The sequence below is a fragment of the Haliotis rufescens genome, unplaced genomic scaffold, assembly GCF_023055435.1.
Source record: "Haliotis rufescens isolate VD_foot unplaced genomic scaffold, xgHalRufe1.0.p SCAF_79, whole genome shotgun sequence".
NCBI classification, from domain to species: Eukaryota; Metazoa; Mollusca; class Gastropoda; order Lepetellida; family Haliotidae; genus Haliotis; species Haliotis rufescens.
This window is the reverse complement of record NW_025964371.1, coordinates 519,456-543,116: the sequence shown is the minus strand read 5'-3', so window position 1 is coordinate 543,116 and position 23,661 is coordinate 519,456. Positions and strand designations below refer to the sequence as shown.

The window sequence follows — 23,661 nt, the reverse complement described above, 5'->3', positions numbered from 1 at the left end:
ATAACGTAATCAAGGTAAAGGTTTTAACACCCACTGAAGACATCAACGTGTTGGCTACTTGTTACGCTTTAAGCTTAAAGTAAGATATTCATTAAGTGACGACAACATACCTCAAAACTTACGTTTTTTACAAATGCACATATAAACCGAGTTAATATGCATGAGAACAACCGTATGCTGTTGTTCTTTAACTTAGTCACTTGGACAGGCGAACACGCCTTTACACTATCGTTCACATATTGTTGTCGATACGCCATGCATGACACCTACTTTGTATGAGGCAGTCAAGTCGCCAAGCATACGTGCCCCTCCATTCAAATCAGCAAGGGCTGCCCACGTCTTGCTATGAACATTTACCGTGTTGTGAGGAATCGGTAGTCTGAGGCCATAGTCAACATAGTGTTCCCACTTTATGAGGTACGTGAACTCATGTGCTTTACACATCCTACTTTAGTGTGCGTGTGTGTTAGTGTTAGTGTTAGTGTTAGTGTGTGTGTGTGAGCGTGTCTGTCTGTGTCTGTGTCTGTGTATGTGTCTGTGTGAGAGAGTGTGTCAGTGTGTGTGTCTGAGTGTGTGGAAAGGCGGGCTGCGTGTGTGTGAGAGAGAGTGTGTGTGTATGTGTGTGAGAGTTTGTCAGTGTGTGTGTCTGTGTGTGTGTGTGTGTGTGTGGGGGGGGGGGGGGGTGCGTGCGTGTGAGAGAGAGAGTGGGTGTGTGTATGTATGTGTGTGAGGGTGTGTATGTGTGAGTGAGAAGGAGAGTGGGTGAGAGAGAGAGAGAGAGTGTGTGTCTGTGTGTGTGTGTGTGAAGTGTCTGTGTGTGTGTGGGGGGGGGGGGGGGGGGGGTGCGTGTGTGTGAGAGAGAGAGTGGGTGTGTGTATGTATGTGTGTGAGGGTGTGTATGTGTGAGTGAGAAGGAGAGTGGGTGAGAGAGAGAGAGAGTGTGTGTGTGTGTGTGTGAAGTGTCTGTGTGTGTGTGTGTGTGGGGGGGGGGGTGCGTGTGTGTGAGAGAGAGAGTGTGTGTGTGAGGGTGTGTATGTATGAGTGAGAAGGAGAGTGCATGAGAGAGAGAGAGTGAGTGTGTGTATGTGTGTGAGAGTCTGTCAGTGTGTATGTGTGTGTGTGTTAGTGTGTGTGTGGGGGGCTGCGTGTGTGTGTGTGAGAGAGAGAGAGAGAGATAGAGAGAGTGTGTGTGTATGTATGTGTGTGAGGATGTGTATGTGTGAGTGAGAAGGAGAGTGTATGAGAGAGAGAGTAGGTGTGTGTATGTGTGTGGGAGTGTATGTGTGTAAGAGTGTGTCAGTGTGTATGTCTGTGTGTGTGTTGTTGTTTTTTGTGTGTGTGTGTGTGGGGGGGGGGGGGGGCTGCGTGTGTGTGAGAGAGAGAGAGAGTGGGTGTGTGGGTGAGAGATAGAGAGAGTGGGTGTGTGTATGTGTGTGGGAGTGTATGTGTGTGAGAGTGTGTCAATGTGTATGTCTGTGTGTGATTTCTTTTTGTGTGTGTGTGGGTGTAGGTGTACTATCTCAGATAACATCGACTGACATCCCTAGTTAGAGAGTTCTAAAATAGACATTAATAATGCTGTACTGTGTAACATTAGTTTAGTTTCATGTCCTTAGCCAGTCATGGAGACAGCTGCGTTTGGTTATACATTAAACATTACACATTTTACATTACACATTATACATTATACATTACACATTATACATTATACATTATACATTATACATTACACGTTATACATTACACATTACACATCATACATTATACATTATACATTACACATTATACATTATACATTATACATTACACATTATACATTATACATTATACATTACACATTATACATTATACATTATACATTACACATTATACATTATACATTATACATTATACATTACACGTTATACATTACACATAATACATTACACATTATACATTATACATTATACATTACACATAATACATTATACATTATACATTATACATTATACATTACACATTACACATTATACATTATACATTACACGTTATACATTACACATAATACATTATACATTACACATTATACATTATACATTACACATTATACATTATACTTTATACATTATACATTATACATTACACGTTATACATTACACATTATACATTATACATTATACATTACACGTTATACATTACACATAATACATTATACATTACACATTATACATTATACATTGCACATTATACACTATACACTATACATTATACATTATACATTACACGTTATACATTACACATTATACATTATGCATTACACATTATACATTATACATTATACATTATACATTGCACGTTATACATTACACATTATACATTATACATTACACATTATACATTACACGTTATACATTACACATTACACATTATACATTATACATTACACATTACACATTACACATTATACATTATACATTACACGTTATACATTACACATAATACATTATACATTATACATTATACATTATACATTATACATTACACGTTATACATTACACATTACACATTATACATTATACATTATACATTACACGTTATACATTACACATAATACATTATACATTACACATTTTACATTATACATTACACATTATACATTATACATTACACATTACACATTATACATTATACATTATACATTATACATTACACATTATGCATTACACATTATACATTACACCGTATACATTACACATTATACATTACACATTATACATTATACATTACACATTATACATTACACGTTATACATTACACATTATACATTACACGTTATACATTATACATTATACATTACACATTATACATTACACATTATACATTACACATTACACATTATACATTATACATTACACATAATACATTATACATTATACATTATACATTACACATTACACATTATACATTATACATTATACATTACACATAATACATTACACATAATACATTATACGTTATACATTATACATTACACATTACACATTATACATTATACATTATACATTACACATTACACGTTATACATTACACATTACACATTATACATTACACATTATACATTATACATTATACATTACACATTACACATTATACATTGTACATTATACATTACACATTACACATTATACATTACACATTACACATTATACATTAAACATTACACATTACACATTACACATTACACATTATACATTTTTTTTCAATTACTGTCATACAATAGCTAAGCTAAATTTATGTATGCTTGTATATTTGTTCTGGTTTAAGTAATCAGGCTGTCAGTGGTAATTGGGTTTTGGATCATATACTAGTATATTGTCGTCTATTGATACAATTAGCTGATACTTATGAAAGTTTTACCAGGTTTTCAATTATTGCTTTGTTCTAGTTTAATGATAGCACAGCTGCGTGACAAGTACATAATGGCCGCCAAATGAAACAACATTTTTGATAAACTTTTAATCGTTTGTTGATTACTGATGAGCGTCGTCAGGCAACACATATTTACTTTTGCATGCACATTGAGCGAGTGACGGGTGCTACTAGACTAACTTCTACTCTCTGAAATGAACGCACTGTATAGAAAAAACAGATCTTAAATCATCTTAATAAAATATTATAAAAAGGAGCCCAGTACCTCTCTTCATTTGCAGAAATCGTACAACTTTATGGATAACAACTTCTGGTTTAGTTCTTTGAAAAGCATTTAGAAGTGATACACATAAGGAAGAGAATATGGATGTCAACTTCTATACTATGAGGAACACAAGGTTTCAGAGTATATGCTTACTTCTTCATCAGGTGATTGACTTGGGACTTGTTGCTTTGATCTGTGTCGGGATTATTGCCTAGCTGGCTTCAATTTGCCCCTTGCTACGGTTCAACTGTCAGTGCTTATTAACCCCTCCACAGGGGATAAAATTAATTTATTTTAGATCGTGGAATATGTATTTACATATTTATTGTTAGAGCAAATTCAACATAACTTTATAAATTGCACGAAGTGCATTTTAGAATTAATACCATTGTGTGTTTATTTTTCAGAATAAATGAGTGCATGTCAATTTTGTATGGACGTTATCTGAACTTGATGTATGATACATATTTACTGTACAAAATGTGTGAATCTGGACGGGTAAACAAGTACAGACTTATTACATTTTTTTAATTTGAAGTTCACATGATAGACGGTTTTCCCATTGGACGAGAGGTCACTCACATGACCGCAAAAGTGACGTTCATAAGTGCATGGACGACACAGTTTCACGTTCATACGGGGGCAACCCGTTGGAATACAGAAGTGTTCTGAACCTTTAAACCCTTTAATCTTGTACTCAGCGTTTTTGTGTACATAAGGGGGCCCAGTCGTGTATGGCGCTGCGATTCGCTGTGCTGAGTTGCGTCCCTTGGGCACGCCATAAACCTACGATTGTGGCTTCGAATCCCGGTTCGCCCCGATTATGTTTCTAGGTTTGTCAGCACCATGCCCGTGCTCGTGGGTTTCACCGAAGTGGTAAACGTCTTAGACCTGCATCACTTCGGGCTTTCCTCCCACATTAAGCTGACACGCCGCGATATAACTGGAATACTGCTAAAAGCGGCGTTAAACCCAACTCACTCACTCACTCACTCACTCATACAGTTTAGCCCTCTCTCTGTGAAGGTTAATACTCAAATAAACACACACAAAGTGAAAGTCAATTCTTAATTATTACCGCTCGAGTTGTCATACAATGTGATCACTTTTAATGTCGAGTCAAGGGTGAGTAATACTAATTTTGAATGCATGAGAGTTTAAACGATAATTTGCACTTCGAAAGAAGTCGGAAATCTGCCAAAGGTTGACATAAAATGTTGAACAGATTTTAGTATACAGAAACGACCAAAATATGGGAACTAATTATTTCAATGAAGCTATCATCGTTACAATACACATCAATTTTGCAAGTGTGTGTGTGTGTGGGGGGTGGGTGGGGGGGGTGGGGGGGGGGTTGGGTCTGTGGGTGTGTGTGGGTGTGTGTGTGGGTGTGTGTGGGTGTGTGTGTGGGTGTGTGGGTGTGTGGGTGGGTGTGTGGCTGCTTGTACTTTTCCGGCAGATACCGATTATTAGTGCTAGCTCACTGAGATACCATGCCGCAATTTGACATGAATACCAAACTCAGACACAGTACACTGATTCCGAGCCGACCAGTCCTTGTTTTAACCCCTAAATGCCGAGCGCCAGACAGGATAACAACAAGTGCCATCTTTTGGTATGACGCGGCCGGAGATCGAAAGGGTACGATAGAGGAAGGTGGGGCAAGTACCGTCAAACGGGTGGGGTTGCAATGAAACCTGGGCGTGGCAGGCCTACGGAAACGACAACCAGACATGAGCATCTTATCACATTAACAGGAACGCAAATCTACCATGAAAAACGGGCTCTATACAACCCACCTGAAAGCAAGCGTCTTGTGAAGGATTTGACACCAGATATTGATCTACACGCCTGGAATTTATTTTAAAACAGGAGAACCTTTAGACTACTGTATCAAAACTTCTCGTGATGACGATTGAGCCGCAGTTACATGTCAGACATGCAAGCAGTTTGTGTGAGATTCCGTCGGACGCGAACTCGCGACCTTTGTATTGTTTGACCGACAGCTTACCGACTGAGCTCCGTCCACACTTTGAAACTATGTGCAAATTGACCTGGTCATGCCTGTGACGTTACGGAACTGAACGAAAAGGGTCGATTAGGTGACGGACACTCACGAAGGATACGGGTAGGCATGGTGTCTCGTGACTTTAGTCTAATGATCCCGATGCAATTTGGCACACTCGTCCCATTCCGTAATCTGAGGAATGAGCCGATATGGCGTGAACTGAAAACTGCTCCAGGCCGCGCGTTCGGTTCCAAATTCAATTTAGCGCGGTTAAATCTGCAAGTAACCTAGCTCTAAACTGAAAACACAGTACGTTTATCTCCTGTTTGTTTCGCCTGTGTGACTGGCAACAAAATACTACAAATTACGTCATAGGGTATTGTCACGTGTTTGAAAAGTTTGTAATACTGTATTCTGGAGGTAGGCCAGCGGGGCGAGATCAGAGAGATAGCTAGGTGTAAGGTTCTTGAATATTTTGTCAAAAATAGTTAATTTGGTTTCATTGTCTTCTTTCGCTAAGTGAGTGGCGCAAATGTTGAGTGAGTGAGTGAGTATGGTTTTATGCCGCTTTTAGCAATATTCCAGCAATATCACGGCGGGGGACATCAGAAATGGGTTTCATACATTGTACCCTTGTCGGGAATCGAACCGGGGTCTTCGGCGTGACGAGCGAACGCTTTAACCACTAGGCTACCAGACCGCCCCTCATTCGCTAAGAGGCATAGAGTTGTTTCTGTGTATATTAGACAGTGACTAGTGCCACGGATTGTCCTACATACAGGCCTAAGAGTATCTAAATTTAGTTTTTCAAGAAGCAGTTGTCAACATGTGGCAGTGTTCAAACGATGTGCACATAGCTTCAGCGTTAGAAATTGGCACTAGTCCTGTAGTCCTTACCAAACTGCCCAAAAGCAAAGGTATCCTCAGGACTAGTAGAAATTGGCCCATTTTAAGGGTTTTGCTATATGTTATCATTATAAGGACAGGTGGACAAAATACTGTCAGTTTCTAACCCTGAGCTTCCAATGTTTTCCTATTTAAATGATATTTAACACTTCTGAGACAGTTTATCATAGGACTAACTTTCGAAACTATTTCACAGTCGTCTAAGGCGCCGCGATTCGCTGTGCAGAGTTGCGTACCTTGGGAAGGCCAGAAATCTATGATTGTGGGTTCGAATCCCGGTTCTCCCCGATTATGTTTCTAGGTTTGTCAGCACCATACCCGTGCTCGTGGGTTTCACTTTAGAGGTAAACGTCACTTCGGGCTCTCTTCCCACATTAAGCTGACATGCTGTGATATAACTGGAATACTGTTAAAAGCGGCGTTAAACCCAACTCACTCACTAGATTAAATTATGTTGACCCCTTGTAAAACGCCATGTTCTTGAATGGATCACTGAAAGTCACCAGGTGATCGCGAACACTAAAATAGGTCTCGCTACTCCTTGGCAATGCAAAAGTAGTGAAGCATATTAAAAAAATCCGGAGAAGATAATAACTTATATGGTGAAATGTCGTACCAGCATCAACAATGCACCTTCCCACTTGCAATGTCTCATTCTGAACTGGCTGACAACTTGCCTTCCCTTACACTTGCAAGTGTTGGATATGATCAAATACATTATCAAATTAAATGAGAACATATAAATAGAATCCGTGATTCAGGAAGATTTATTTGCCATATGTTTACACTGACTTCATCTACACCTGATCCCTTTGGGAAATAGTCCAATTCTCATTCCCATGATCACATCTGATAAACTTTCACTATAAATGAATTTGTTTTCTCATTTCTTAACTTATGCATATCCCATTGGCTAAAAAGCGTTCATACCTTGCCTTTGATGATGTTTGTTTGTTTGTTTGTTTGTTGTTTAACGCCGCACTCAGCAATATTCCAGCTATATGACGGCGGTCTCGAAATAATCGAGTCTGGACCAGACAATCCAGTGATTAATATCATGAGCATCGATCCACGCTATTGGATATCGATGACATGCATCAACCAAGTCAGCGAGCCAGATCACCCGATCCCGTTAGTCACCTCTCACGACAAACATGGGTTGCTGCATATATACTTAAAAGTGACAAAAACCTTTCCCCACATTAGGACGAACCCGACTGAATCATTGGCAATCTTTTATGAATCACTATCAAAGAGTGATGATACCGGGTGTCCGCGATACAGTGAACGTATTCTGCCCCACTGGTGGCACCCGTCACAAACACACGCAAAGGCAAATCAAATGTTCACCTGAACAAACATGGCAACTGTAACTAAACCTTTGACTCAAATGTAAATACAGTTAAATTTATACAGATTATACAATGTGTAGATGTATCGCACATAGAGTGTCTGCAGTTGAATACAGTAGCTAAAGATGTTAATCATAACTTGATCGTTCCTTCCCATTCGACCGTCTCCGTGGTCTAGTGGTAGAGCGTCCGCCCGGAGAGCAGGATCCCCGGCCGCGTCATACCAAAAGACGTTAAAAGATGGTACCGGTACTTGTTCTTACCATGTCTGGCGCTCGGCATTAAGGGGCCAAATCAAGGACTGATCGGCTCGGAGTCAGTATAGTGTGTCTGAGTGGGGTATTCATGTTAAACTGCGGCACGGTATCTCAGTGAGCTAGCACTATAAACCAAACCGGCATCAGTCCGGACTAGTAAAAGCCACACACACACACACGCACACGCACACGCACACGCACACGCACACGCACACACACACACACACGTGCATGCACGTCACTATATAAGTGCAATAAGCTTAGGGGCGACGCTAAACCTAATTTCACCTCACCTCATTCACTGATGCGAACGGGACACGCTACATTAGCGTTCACTCATAGTGACCACGTGACATATCACTTCCGATGTGAAGCGTGCCAGTGGATTTAAAGCTGCGCTCAAGGTAAGCGAGTCAGTTTCTGAATGGAAGATGTGAGGGACATATATTATAGCTATGAAGAAGACGCGTTTGTTACTATGGCAACAGCATAGGTCCGGTGAAGTCAATCGTTTCTCGATAACTGATGCTGGGATCTGTACTCACACATGGTAACAAGAGTAGATAGGTTATGTGGGCATTCTTCACCCTGATTTAGAACATTAAACATTGCCTCGATCCCGCATGTATGTACTGTAGCGATCTAGAGCTTACCGATTGATGGAGCCTTGTGACCTACACTCGTGGAGTTCTATTTGTGATCAATTCCTTCGCTCGTGCTAAATATAGGACGTTCCTCCACCATCTATACGATGGTGAATATTAACGTTTTCTTTCTTCCTGGTCTTCTTGTCGAGTTTGCTGATGGTAACTAATACAATACTATCCTGTCTTCCGAAAATATGACATGAATAATTTTCAATAATATGTCTTTCATCTTTCCCGTGAGGAATCAAATAAAGTAGGTCAGGCGTGATGGATTCTGCCCTTGGCTTCTCGCCATGGTGCATTCACACACGTACATTATGTCTTTTTAACGCGACCTAGATTGAGGGGTTTATCAAAGAGTGAAGTATTTACTCAAAGCACAAAGGCGTCATCCACGCTGAACTTTGAATGCAACTTATTATCTCGTCCACGTGAACAACCATCTGTTTCGCCATGGAGTTTCAACGACAGAAATATATATGCTGTAAACTATATGTCGGAACTATAATTTCCTTGTACCAGGGATGTGTGACGGAATATACAAGAAGCAGAATACATATGTTGACGCGTCTGAACTACTACTACAGCCACAAGGAATACCCGGTATTATATGGCAAGGTCTGTATCTATAGATGTCAAACCTTAAGTATTATGATTGTTTTGTATGATTTTCAGTTATCCATACATGTAGTTTTCACAGCAGTCCTGTCTCTTATGCCCTTATCTCTCTGGTATTGATTTTTAGATTCAATTCACATATTACATAATTTGAGAAAAGCTTCACACTTCCATGAAATTTGTTTCCAAACAGAGGGATGAACAAATTGGCCCACAGTGCTGTCTGTATTTCTTGTCCGAAATTGTAATATAGGAATTTTATTTGTTCAACACGTTAAGGCTGTTTTTAATATGGGAAATATATCAATATTGATAATTATTCACAGCCTGAAGCTGAGGCACATGTATCTAGGAGGTGACAATCATTATGAGCATGGGTATATTATCCTCAAAGCATTGGTATGTAGATAGTCTTATCAAAAGACACCATTGTAAAATTATTTTTCTTTTCGAATATTCGGAAATTAATTACGCTGTCAGTGTTTTACTTTGAAATAATGTTTGGGATTAACTTAAACAACAGAGCGCGCAACGAAATATCGACATTCAACTTTAGCACTAAATCTGTTGTGACTGAAGTATATTTACGAAATCTCAATGAAATCAGTATCGGTATTTTAGATTTTCGTATCGCCATAATTTCAAACATGAATGAATTATCTTCATATTGTAAATTAATCAAGAGCTGCAACTATTTAAGAAATACCGCCATTGTATACAGGAGAGGTGACCTTTATTTTATAATATTTGATTCCTTTATGTTACGTTGTAGCCTTGCCATGCTGGTGACAAATAGTAATGCCGTTAATCTTCAGAGTTAGGATTATCATATATCTAGATTAGTGCGTATGGATTAATGTCCTTCTTTATAAAGACAGTAGTAATCGCCCAGAAGAGGTTTCTGGGTTAACAGGTTCACACTGACATGTTCAATCAATCAATTTATTATATGTACTTTTAGGCCTCAAGCCTTTGTCTGTTAACCTTATGGTACAGGCTGAATTGCAGTTCACCGTACATTTCTTTCCATGTGTGCACAGTACAAATATTTTGCGAGATTTGTGATGATGATCAAGTTTGGGGATGACATCAACATGTTCAATTTATGAATGTTAGGATGAAAATAATGTATAGTTGTCTAAACTGTACGTATGCTTGTAGACTAACATCTAGTCTCTGAAATGAACATATCGTACAGAAAAAAAATAGTTGTTAAATTATCTTTGAAAAAAATAATAAAAAGGAGCCCAGAGATTCTCTTCATTTTCAGATACTGAGAAATCTAGACTTGCCAAACGTTATAGACTTGCATGGGCTGTATTTGATATATTTGTATCAGGGTCTGTAAGACAGACTAGTATGCTGGACACACTAAAAGAATATGGAATTCATTTTCAACGCTGTTCAAGTTACAAAGTCTACATCTTCTTAAATTTCTTGGTATACTGAAGTGACGCATACTCTTAATTTCCAGGTCATGACAACTTAAACAAAAACGAGAAAGAGCAATTTTGCATTTGCTTTGAGTTTTGACGTTCAAACAGTTTTGACAATTTATAGAAAATGTTAACCGGATTATTCATGTCGCGTAGTTAAACATACACCTCTTGGTGTGTCGTTTTTAGATATATTACAATACCAGCATATATTGCGGAACACGTTTGATAGTGCTACATAACACATGTTCATGTGTCGGAATCATACAATCGATTCTGCTAATGGCAGACATGTCGTTTGGATATGGAAACGGCTTTGTTGCTATTATTCACATCAATAGACATGTCGCGGGATATCTGTCCGTTTGGTAAATATTGACATTTAAAAGACAGTACAGTGTGGGAATAAATCTCTCTCTTTTCTAGAATTTTCCCCTCTCCCCGCCCCTAACACCCCCCCCCCCCCCCGACCCACCAGCCACACACACCTTCCATACATAAAGTAATCCCATAAACACAAAAATCATTATCTAAAACATCGCACAAAAGATATGTTTTGCGAAAATAAATACAGTGTAATGCGGACGTAAGATAGTGTTAGTATAAATAGTTCCCATCACAAGAATTGCGTCAAGCACGGCTGGTTGCCAACTGTGTCTAATCACAAAGGTGGTGTGTGTATATGTTTGGGTTTGGGGGAGTGGGATTATTAAGAGCGACGACCTTTGCCCCGACGCTCGTATGCAACTGGTTTATGCATTGCTCAAGATGAGTCTAATCAAAAAGGTGGTGTGTGTATATGTTTGGGGTGGGGGAAGTGGGATTATTAAGAGCGACGACCTTTGCCCCGACGCTCGTATGCAACTGGGTTAAGCATTCCTCAAGAGGTGATGTTTCCGTCGCCATGGGCAACCGTTTCTATACATTATTAGCTTCTGTTATTCGATCAAACCAAGAACTGTTTTGAAAAAAAAATAAAATAAAAAAAATAAAAATATGAAAGTGTCTGCAGAGATGTATATTTGGGTATACTCTATTCCATATCCCTCATAGAATTCCTCCTACCCTGGTCAGACACAGATTCGGTGTCACACTCGGTGTGATACACATTGCGAGGATATAGGTCAGCTCCCGTCACACACCGTCAACCCGCATGTCCTGGCAGCTGTTGGCAACACACTGGTCGCAATGACGGGCCAGGCGTACTGAGCGCTCTTCTCATACAAACAGAATTCACAAGAGTCAGCGAAGTGAGTCATTTCAATCAATATACATGTTCGCGTCTCACCGTGGCTGTTTCAGTAGTTGTGTTTACGCCCTATATAATACACTGTAGCTATTAAATCAGTTCTTCTTACTCCCTATATTGTAGTGTTGCTATTGGAACTTGGCGATTTAATGAGTTGTCATTTGTGCAAAGTGTACGTGAAATGTATTTCGTTACAAAAACAAACTAACATTTATTTAACAGTAATAAAAGTCCAGAAAAAAGTCAAACTACCTCACAATTTGCTTTTGATAAAGTGAGTCATGCTATTTTTCTCTAAAATTTAGCCAAGAAAAGAAACAAATCAAGTAAAAGTTTAATTTCTGAAAAAAAACACTGACCAATAACTTTTAACAAATGTGCTTACTGTTTGTACAAACTAAATGTTCAAATATACATCAGAAGGGACAAACAGATTAATTTTACGTAAATAACGTAAAATTAATCTGTTTGTCCCTTCTGACTTTTCACTAAAATTGAATTTGTCAAAAACACAATGAAACAATGCAAATCCATTCTGTAATTGATATTTAAACTACATACACTACACTGTACATACGTTGCTTGTAATTTACCCACAATCAATATTTAAGCTTTGTCACGGCGGTCACACACAATCAACCAATTCACCGAGCGGAACTACCCGATCCATATCAGACAATTCATACGACCAGCAGAGGTCAAATTCTACCCCGGAATCGCCACGTACATGGATTGGAAAACACGATGTGAAAAAAAATCTTTTTGCGAACCCCACGAGCATGGGTATGGTACTGAAAATATACAAGAAAAGTACTCAGAGCGAATCTTTGATTCGAACCAACGTTCATACAGGTTTGTGGCGTAGTGAGTACACAAGCCTTTACAGCGATTTGCGGAGCTTCGGGTGACTGGTCCATCCATTACCCAGCTTAGAACACCAGGTAGAACGAGTGAATGGTAACTAAAGTCACATGAACACTGTTCCAGCGATATCACCACTTGGCATTATCACCACTTCACGTGGAAGAGTGAGTGAGTGAGTTGGGTTTAACGCCGCTTTAAACAGTATTATATCGCGGCGTGTCAGCTTAATGTGGGAGGAAAGCCCGAAGTGATGCAGGTCTCAGACGTTTACCATTTCGGTGAAGCCCACGAGCACGGGTATGGTGCTGACAAACCTAGAAACACAATCGGGGCGAACCGGGATTCGAATCCACAATCATAGGTTTCTGGCGTGCCCAAGGGACGCAACTCTGCACAGCGAATCGCGGCGCCTTAGACGACTGGGCCACCCGTGCCCCCGCACGTGGAAGACATTTCCAAATTTGACGCATCAGTCACAAAAATTATTTTCGATGCAATACCCTAGTTTGACTTGTACTATACCATACGTTCCCGTGTTTGTGACGGGTGCCACCGGTGAGTCAGGGCAGACACCGGGTATAACACTTTTTGATGGTGATTCATGGACGTATGTTCATGATATGGTCGGAACTGTAAAATCGACTCGCTTGTGGCAAATATTTCTTATGAACATGGAAAGGGTTTTGTCGCTTCTATTTAAGTATGAAACAAAGTATTTTACGGTGGCTGGCTTATTAGTTATGCGAAAGGGCCATCCGTGTAGATACCGTTGTCATTGGCGTACCCGTGTTGCCAGATAATCCCATTTGATGCCTGTTTGTTCCAATGACGCTGCTGTCGATATGAACGGCTACATGGAACATACTATTAAACTCACAACGAGATGTTTCCAAACGTAACTGCACCCGTGAAGATCCGGGGTAGAATAGGTCTTCAGCAACACATGCTTGCCGTAAAAAGCGACTATGCTTGTCGTTAGAAGGACTAACGGGATCGGGTGTTCAGGCTCGCTGACTTGGTTGATGCATGTCAGTGTATCCCAATTGCGTGGATCGATGCTCATGATGTCAATCACTGGATTGTCTGGTCCAGACACAATTATTTACAGACCGCCCTCATATAGCTGGAATATTGCTGAGTGTGGCGTTAAACAACAAACAATCAATCAATCCAAACGAAACTAACAAGCGAAATCAAATCCAAGAATCCACTCGATGCCGTGTTACTAATTTTCACCTTAAAGAAATTACCAAATGTGTACAACAATGTTTACTGCCGTTTGACATCCCTTCCGGTGACCGACATTTATCAAATAGCGTGTACACTACGCGAAATTTTCAGGAGGATTTTGGTTGATTGATGGATCGTTTATACATATATGTGTCATGTAAGTTATCAGAAACAATCTGACAATCTGCGCACTGTTATTTGTTTTTTATGTTTTCCAATGTAACCAAGAGAATTAGTCGGAAAGTGCTGATAACTACCCTCGTCGTTGAGCGTGATTTGCGTCCGTCAATAATGGCGTCAAACAGGACGGAAACGTTTACGATTTCTGTGGAATTTACCTGATCATTGTAATGTATATATTTTTAATTCCGTAATTTGTGCTACGATACTCTTCCCATGAATATGCTCAACACGTGAACCAATATATGCAAAAATTTGAATAAAGGATCTCTCAAAATTATAGAGAATGCTACACAGTGTAAAATCGGAATTTGGCTTTGTTTACATTTCAAACAAGTACAGCTATCCGAGCACATCGTTCATTTCCACACCTAATTTATTTGGCTTGATTTCATCTGGATAATTTGTATTGGTGACAAAAACCATTTTGTCATTTGATTCTAAAATGTATGCAATCTATCCGTGAAGATTCCGGGGTAGAAAAATGTCTTCAGCAACCCATGCTTGCCGTTAAAGGTGACTATGCTTGTCGTAAAAGGCGACTAACGGCATCGGGTGGTCAGGCTCGCTGACTTGGTTGAAGCATGTCATCAATCCCAATTGTGTGGATCGATCCTCATGATATTAATCACTGGATAGTCTGGTCCAGATTCGATTATTTACAAACCGCCGTCATAGCTGGAATATTGCTGAGTGCGGCGTAAAACAACAAACCAACCAACCAACCACAATACAGGAAACAACGGTTATAACGAACTTACTTTTTGGTCCAGACTACTTGCTGTAGTCATGCTGTATATGTACTTATAACGAACTACGGTTATCACGAACTAAACTTAGTAGTCCCTTTGAGTTCGCTAAAACCGTAGTTTACTGTACACACTGTGTCACAATACATCACTTTGTTTCAAGATCTAAAAATGTTGCAATATATCACTGTTACAATATCTTACTATGTGACAAGATTTCACTGTGTCACAATACATAACACTTTGTTGCAATATTTAACAATCACTCTGTGTAACATAGCTGTCCCGCCACGAGTTAGTCAACCGCGACTACAGCAATACACACCTTGTGAGTTTGCTGGGCTTAGAAAACAAGGAATTTACACTGTTTGTCCAAAAAAATCATGTGAAGGCACCACAAAGAGCTGTATGGTGAATATATTGATGTGAAGGCACCACGGAGAGCTGTATGGTGAATAAATTTATGTGAAGGAAACACGGAGAGCTGCATAGTGAATACATTGATGTGAAGGCACCACGGAGAGCTGTATGGTGAATAAATTTATGTGAAGGCACCACAGAGAGCCGTATGGTGAATACATTAATGTGAAGGCACGACGGAGAGCTGTACGGTGAATAAATTGATGTGAAGGCACCACAGAGAGCTGTATGACGAATTCATTGATGTGATGGCACCACAGAGAGCTGTATGGTGAATATATTGATGTGAAGGCACCACAGAGAGCTGCATATTGAATAAATTGATGTGAAGGCACCACGGAGAGCTGTATGGTGAATACATTGATGTAAAGGCACCGCGGAGAGCTGCATAGTGAATAAATTCATGTGAAGGCACCACGGAGAGCTCTATGGTGAATACATTGATGTGAAGGCACCACAGAGAGCTGTATGACGAATTCATTGATGTGAAGGCACCACAGAGAGCCGTATGGTGAATATATTGATGTGAAGGCACCACGGAGAGCTGCATAGTGAATAAATCGATGTGAAGGCACCACAGAGAGCTGCATGGTGAATAAATTTATGTGAAGGCACCACAGAGAGCTGCATGGTGAATAAATTTATGTGAAGGCACCACAGAGAGCTGTATGGTGGATTAATTGACGTGATGTCACCACGGAGAGCTGTATGGTGAATGAATTGATGTGAAGCACCACGGAGAGATGTATGGTGAATACATTGATGTGAAGGCACCACAGAGAGCTGAATGGTCAATAAATTGATGTGAGGGCACCACGGAGACTCTTCTTGCGAATGAAGAGCGGAATGGCGAGCAGATTGTAGTTAATACAATTTGGAGAGTTGCATGGCAAGTACAGCAAAGTCCCACAGAGAACGATGACACGTTATCAACCATTTCACCTTCCCTGAACGACAATGTTGTTGCCTTTTTACAACAATCAATAGAGTGTTTGGAACATATTCTTATCTAGTCCTATACTTATGATACACAACTTGACAGTTTGATGTTTCAGGTGGGAGCGTTGTGTTGAAGATGGTGGGCGCTGAAGTCAATACCAAAGACTGGCATTTCGTCATCGTCATTACAGTGTCGTTCCTGACGCTGTTCTTCAACGCAAGTTTAACTTACGCCTCGGGTGTGCTCCATGTGGCGTTACTGGAGACGTACCACGCTGACGTTGATGTGACAGTCTGGCTCGGGTCTCTATTCTTTAGCATGTCAACTCTTGCAGGTTTGTCTGCCATTTGTTTGTTTGTTTGTCGGTCAACATCGCACTCAATAACATTCCAGCTGCATGACGGTGGTCTGTATATAATCGAGCCGGAAAGAGACAATTCAGTGGTTGACATCATGACCATCGCTCTACGCAATTGGGATACGATAACATGCATCAACCAAGTCAGCCAGTCGGACCACTCTATCCCGTTAGTCGCCTCTCACGACAAGCAACGGGTGACCTAGTCTACGGCGCTGCAATTCGTTATGCAAGCCAGAAACCTGTGATAGTGGGTTCGAATCCCGGTTCGCCCTGATTATGTCTTTGGTTTGTCATTTACATACATACTTTTGTATATCTATTTCTATTACTGGGGCAGTCATGACTGATCAAACTTAACGATGACTGAACAATTATAACAGTGCTAATGCTCATTATAGAAACATAAAGCCCTAATCATATGAAATATTATACTGCAGGATAGACGAAACATTCAGAGCATGACGATGGTTGTGTGTATCAAGATTTACAAACCAACAAAAACTGATACATTTCAATATTACCAATATTATACATGTGATAGAATGAGAGAGAGAGAGAGAGAGAGAGATTGTAACATTTGAGACATGTTCTATTTTCTTATGTTTATTTATTGGTTTATAAAGGTCCACTTGCAAGTTTCATCATCAACGTAACAGACTGTCGCACCTGTGTCGTGATATCTGGAGTCCTCGGCCTTGTGGGTTTCTCTGCTAATATATTTGTAGACGATATCAAATGGCTATTCATAACATATGCCCTTCTTGCAGGTAGGTTCAGCGTGAGGTGAGGTAAGGTGAGTTGAGGTGAGTTGAGGTGAGTTGAGGTGAGGTGAGGTGAGGTGAGGTGAGGTGAGGTGAGGTGAGGTGAGGTGAGGTGAGGTGAGGTTTAACCTTGCGTCCAATATCATTGCACTTATGTGGCGATGTGTATGCACGTGTGTTTGAGTGTATGTGAGTGTCTACTTGTACTCGACCGGACTAATGCGAACTTTAAAGTGCTAGCCCACTGAGATACAATGCCGCAGTTTAACATGAATACCCCACTCAGACATAGTATACTGACTCCGAGCCGACCAGACCTTGTTTTAACCCCTTAGTGTCGAGCGCTAGACAGGGTAACAAGATCGATCTTTTAACTTATTTTGGTATGATGCGCCCGGGGATGGAACCCCGGACCTTCCGCTCTCCGGCGGACCCTCTACCACTGGACCATTGAGGCTGTCGTTTAGCGAGAGTACAATGTTCTTGAATAATCTTTCTTTGAAAGATGACCCATAGGAATTACCTCTTGTATCTCGACATCAAGACAAGAGTCATTGAGTTACAACTGTTTTGGTCGCAAAGCTCTCATAACAGTTAAATATTATTATATTGGGTATTTTATATAGGACCTGAAGCATATGTTGTTGTTTTTTTCAGGAGTTGGAACCAGCCTGGCTCACACGGGTGCCATAGTTGTCCTCGGATACCATTTTTCAGACAATATGAGTCTGGCTTGCGGCATCGTCGTGTGTGGGATGGCCGTTGGTTTGTTTGCCCATCCACCGTTATGCCAGTTCCTCATAGATACATTTGGCCTTCACCAAGCATTCCTCATCGTGGGAGCAATAGCATTCCATTCATGTGTCTGTGGGATGCTCATGAAACCGACCAGATTCGAGAGGGAACGTCGCGCCAAGGTATTCAGTGGAAGGCCAACGCGTCTGACGCTGGTCATGACGTTGTGTGGAGATTGTTCTGGTTATGCTAAAGTTTTCAGGAACAAATCGTTTCTGTTCTTTCTTATGTGTAGTTGTACATTCGGCATGGGCTCATCAGCTATGTATTTGTACCTCCCAGACTTTCTACGGAAACAAGGGATATCTCTTCAAGCAGCATCTTTCAGCGTTTCAACTTCGGGTGTAGGTGGCGTAGTCTCGCGTGTTCTCACGGGATTTGCAGCACAAGATCCAAACATTGGCAGTGGACTGATATTTGCTTCCCTGAACGGCCTCATGGGGGTGTTATCTTTCCTCATCCCCTTATTCACATCAACCTCAGCAACAGTGTGTGTGTACGGCTTCTTCCTTGGACTCTACACCGGTAGCAGCTGGGCACTGTTTAATCCCATCACATATGAAATTCTTGGAATGGATCTCGTGGCAACCGGTTTTGGAGCTGTAATGGGTTCTTGTGGCTTCGGATTTCTCATTGGTCCGCCTTTAGCAGGTATTGGTTGCGAACCAGTTGATAAATGAGAAATGAGTTAAGTAAGGATAAGAATTTATGGATGAACAACGTCTTTATTACAATTAAGAGCGAGGTTTCGGTGTAGGTTCTAACACCGTTATCAAGCTAGTGACCTAATTGTAATAAAGAAGTTGTTCATCCAAAAATTCTTATCCTTACTTAGTACTCCAACTTTTAAATGCCTTTCAAAGAAGGAATGAGTTAGTGTTGTTTTAAGGCACTGTCAGCAATATTTCAAGCTTTATTATTGTGTAAATTTATTTATTCAATAATCTAATCCTGTATGGTACAGTGCTTGATTGCATATGCAACAATATGCATCATACGGACAACATAACACACAACCAGCCAAGCCCTCAGTAGTTTGCCCCTATGCTATTCTGCCCTGTCATGTCACAAGACAATCATTGCATCAGTAAAACCTTCCATTTACGTCACGTAAAACCTGCACATAGTAGATAAACATCAGTGCAATTATAAAATAAAGTTTGAAATGTTAAGTAATGTGTACTTGCAACTGGGCTGAACTTTGGACAATTGAACATGATAGCGGTGTTGTTTTGGCGAACACCTGGTGTCATCACTGTTTTTCAGAGATCAAACATATACTGTTTACGCCCAGTGGAATCTGTTTCGGCAGATAATCGAGATTGATAGTCCTCTGGTGTTGACGTTTCATATTTAAACAGGGGGAACATCGTTCCTAAATTCACGCACCAGTTATATAACACCCTTCTTTCTATCTTCCAGGATATGTCTTCCAAATATCCAAGGTCTATTATGGCGTCTACATATTCGCAGGTACGTTGTATAGCGTAGCTTATCCACACAGGTGCGCGTTTATTGGTGCATTTCACATTTTTACTTCACTATTTCGGATCACGTTAATTTCTCTAAGGCCCGTTTTATAACTTTTCTAAAATAGTAATAGATCGAAATCATTCCTGCCAACCAGGTATTGTTTAAATGAACTTAGGTGATGTGCGGAGAAAATTTCAGCCAACGAGAAAACAAGGCAATAAGCATACTGCTTTACAATATAGAGCCATGTCACCTGTAGAGTTTACAGCTTTGATGAATTGGGGATCTCACGTACGTTATATTTATTTTCTTTCTTCTCATAAAACTTAAGGTTAACTCTTTGATGTAAGCGAAGGAGATAAGTGGCATGACCTTATTTAACTACATTGTTTTGGGACGGATGTCGATTTGAATCAAGGAACATAGTATGTAGTTTTATATATTCAAACATGGTATTCTACATTACCATTATCTACTCGCATACATGACGGGCATTGACGTTTTGAAGGACACTTATTTCGCAAGTAATGGCCAACATCAGTGTACAATATAAACTAAACTGCCTGGAAAAAGAAAGTTGGCACTTGAGTATTTGATTGGACAAAGAAATTACAAACGTCATGAAAACTACAGTTTTACAAACTCAACGGGACCACTAATTTTTTTTCGTTATAACCGTAGTTCGTTATAAGCATATGTACATCATAACTACAGCAAATAGTCGGGACAAAAAAGTAAGTTCGTTTTATCCGTCAGTTCGTTATAAACGTGTTCGTTATAAACGTAGTTTACTGTACCTCTATTGAAACACCACCATGGAATTACAACTTTTATGTTAAGTTCATTTTAGCCATCATCAAACACAGGTATAAACTTTAAGCACACATTGAGAAACCAAAAACATTTTCTCAAGCGTGAGAAAGATTCTCAACATAAAAGCCACATAGCATGTGTTTTGAGAATGTGCTGCGAACCTTGTTTTTTTGGGTAAAACATTTCAAAACATAACTGAGATACCGGTATTGAAACGAATAACCACTTCTTGTTTTTAGTTCATTTTAGCCACCATCATACATAGGTGTAAACTTTAAGCACACATTGAGAAACCAAAAGCATGTCTCAAGCGTGAGATACTCATATTCCCCACCAATGATATATTGTATTGATTGTAAGATTCACGCTTCTCAACATAAAAGCCACATGGCATGTCTTTTGAACATGTGCTGCGAACCTTGTAATTTTGGTAAAACATTTATTTTTAAATTCTATATTTTTTTAAGTACAATGAAGATGTAGTTATTGGGTTGGCTGTAATAACAAGGAGATAACTATGGTAACACTTACAAAAGGAAAGCAAGATGTCCATTTGTGGGAGATGCTCCTGGTGTCAATCTCTGGATTGTCTGGTCAATATATGCGGCGTTAAACAACAAGCAAACAATATCTCAGCTATATGCCGACGGTCTATGAGGATTCGAATCTGGACAAGACAAATCAGTGATTGATATGAGAAATGTCCCAAGGCGTCGGGGTATGGGTGAGTGAGTGAGTAACGTCACATCGGCAATATTTCAGCCATATCGTGAAGAAAGGTAATACATTAATAACACATATATGTAGACTTTATAAAAACCTGTCATTGAAGGGCAGTACAATAACTAGAATATCACAGAGTCGATTTAATACCAGTTGCGGAACATTTAAAAGCAGAAAGATTCAACAACACAATATAAAAATGGGCTAAAGATCATCAATAACTAAGGGGAGATCGCCATACTAGTGAGAGAGTGTGGTTTTACGCCGCTTTTAGCAATATTCCAGCAATATCACGACGGGGGACACCAGAAATGGGCCTTCACACATTGTACCCATGTCGGAAATCGAACCCGAGTCTTCGGCGTGACGAGCGAACGCTTTAACCACTGGGCTACCCGACCGCCCCGATCACCATACTAGGGACCATGGGGGCGTACAGTGCCTTTGCTTCCTGCATGGACCCCGGCAGGATTTATATCATCCCTTCAGTCACTGGCGATAGTTCACCAGTTAAGCCTAAGATAGAAATGACAAAACTACTACGTTTTAAAAGTCTGGCATGCATAGATATATACTTCGAATGATGTGGAACTTACATACCCTCTTAGCGTCGGGGTCTGAGATCACGGTGCCTGGTCACCCGATCTATTTAGTTGCCTCTTACGGACAGCATTGGTTGCATCTTCATCTTGTGCAACCGAGCACATGATGTTGCTAAAGTGCAACCGAATTCCTCTAAACCATATGCTGGAATCCAGATCCAAAAGACAAAGACCAGGCACAGGTTGCGAAGGGTCCGCAATTTTGCGTTCCAAAGCCCGTGACGGGTTTTTCTAAAGTTCCTTTTCGATGAAATAAAGTTTAACTATTTGGAGGTACGTGACTTAAGGAGAGATTGGAATGTAGATTTAAAAAGAATTTCATGATTTGTATTTTTTTTTGTTTATTTGAATGTCTTGTCAGCCCTAAATCGCACATGATCCACACAATTTTAAATATTTCGATCCATATTCCCCCGTGTCATATTGAACAGTTAGTAAAAGGCGATGAACGTAGTCGAACGTGATGCCGATTTATAGAGCTAGCACACTGAGATGCCATGCCGCAGTTTAATATGGATATCCCACTCAGACACACTATACTGACTCCGAGCCGACCAGTCCTTGTTTTAGACCCTCAATGCCGAGCGCCAGACAGGGTAACAACAAGTACCATCTTCTGGTACAATGCGGTCGGTGATCGAACGTCTGACCTTCCGATCTCCGGGCGACGCTCTACCACTTGACCACAGAAGTGTCGATTTACTTGAAGATATGCCTCCGTTCAACCAGACCTTCTATCTCCTCACATGGGCTGTATACTCTCCAGGGAGCTGAGAATGACAGGGGCAAAAATATTGTGAAACGCCTTTTTACAGATTAAAATAAAACATGCAGTAAAGAGGGTTTGGGTGATCCTGGCACAGTCAGGCTGTTTATGCTCAATATCAGCTCAGGGCCCTTGCCCCCTCTACACGCAGCCCAGACAGCGAATGGAACTTCTCCCATGAAGCGCTGCCTAGTCAAACCCACCCAGAATTTTTCGGAGAATGTGAAGACTCCCTAACACTGGAGCCTTCTGCATTACCCAGATTGTCAGAAGGGCTGTATTCCTAGTAGCAAACCCGGGTACACCCCCGATGTCAGTCAGAACAATGGGGAGTCGAACAACTTGGTACTTGGGATGCAAGTGTGATTTCAAAAGCGAGGTCCGCATATTTGCCATGTTTTTCCTCAATCTTGTCAATCACATTAGTGTCAAAGGGGACAGAAAATTCAATGATATAAATGATTTCATTGGATTTATCATAAAGAACAAGATCAGGTTTGTTGGCCTGGATACTATCATCATCTTCATCATCATCATCATCATCTTCATCATCATTATAATCATTATCAATTAATTATTTATTTACACATGGTGTCATAATTATAATTGTCTGCTCTCGTTCCATCAGGTGTGATGTTCTTCTCTTGTGCTCTCTGTGGCCTGCTGTCCACAACTTTCAGGCATTCAAGAAGGACTTGTCACGACACTGCGGATGCGCTGAACCCAAATGAAGTTGAAATCATCAACCAACAAGAAAGTGAACCATAGGACTCTTGCAAAATGTGATATATTTGTTAGTTTCCATTGTTGTTATATATAAAAGTTATTGATTGAAACT

The 23,661-nt window shown here is 40.3% G+C and overlaps 1 protein-coding gene across 6 annotated transcripts; it reads left to right on the top strand.

Moving 5' to 3' along the window:
- Nucleotides 1-295: 295 nt before the first annotated feature.
- Nucleotides 296-23,659, top strand: LOC124124733 (monocarboxylate transporter 2-like). 6 transcript variants are annotated; one of them, XM_046487984.2, is made up of 7 exons: nucleotides 8,661-9,461; nucleotides 11,951-12,147; nucleotides 16,645-16,863; nucleotides 17,514-17,657; nucleotides 18,309-19,097; nucleotides 19,869-19,919; nucleotides 23,452-23,659. In XM_046487984.2, exons 3-7 carry the CDS (start codon nucleotides 16,665-16,667, stop codon nucleotides 23,589-23,591), a joined length of 1,323 nt encoding a protein of 440 aa, XP_046343940.1. In that variant the 5' UTR covers nucleotides 8,661-9,461; nucleotides 11,951-12,147; nucleotides 16,645-16,664; the 3' UTR covers nucleotides 23,592-23,659. The 6 variants fall into 6 exon arrangements, with proteins under 6 accessions (XP_046343941.1, XP_046343938.1, XP_046343937.1 ...); XM_046487985.2 differs by lacking the exons at nucleotides 8,661-9,461; nucleotides 11,951-12,147 and adding an exon at nucleotides 296-417; XM_046487982.2 differs by lacking the exons at nucleotides 8,661-9,461; nucleotides 11,951-12,147 and adding an exon at nucleotides 8,462-8,600.
- The last annotated feature ends 2 nt before the right edge of the window (nucleotides 23,660-23,661 follow it).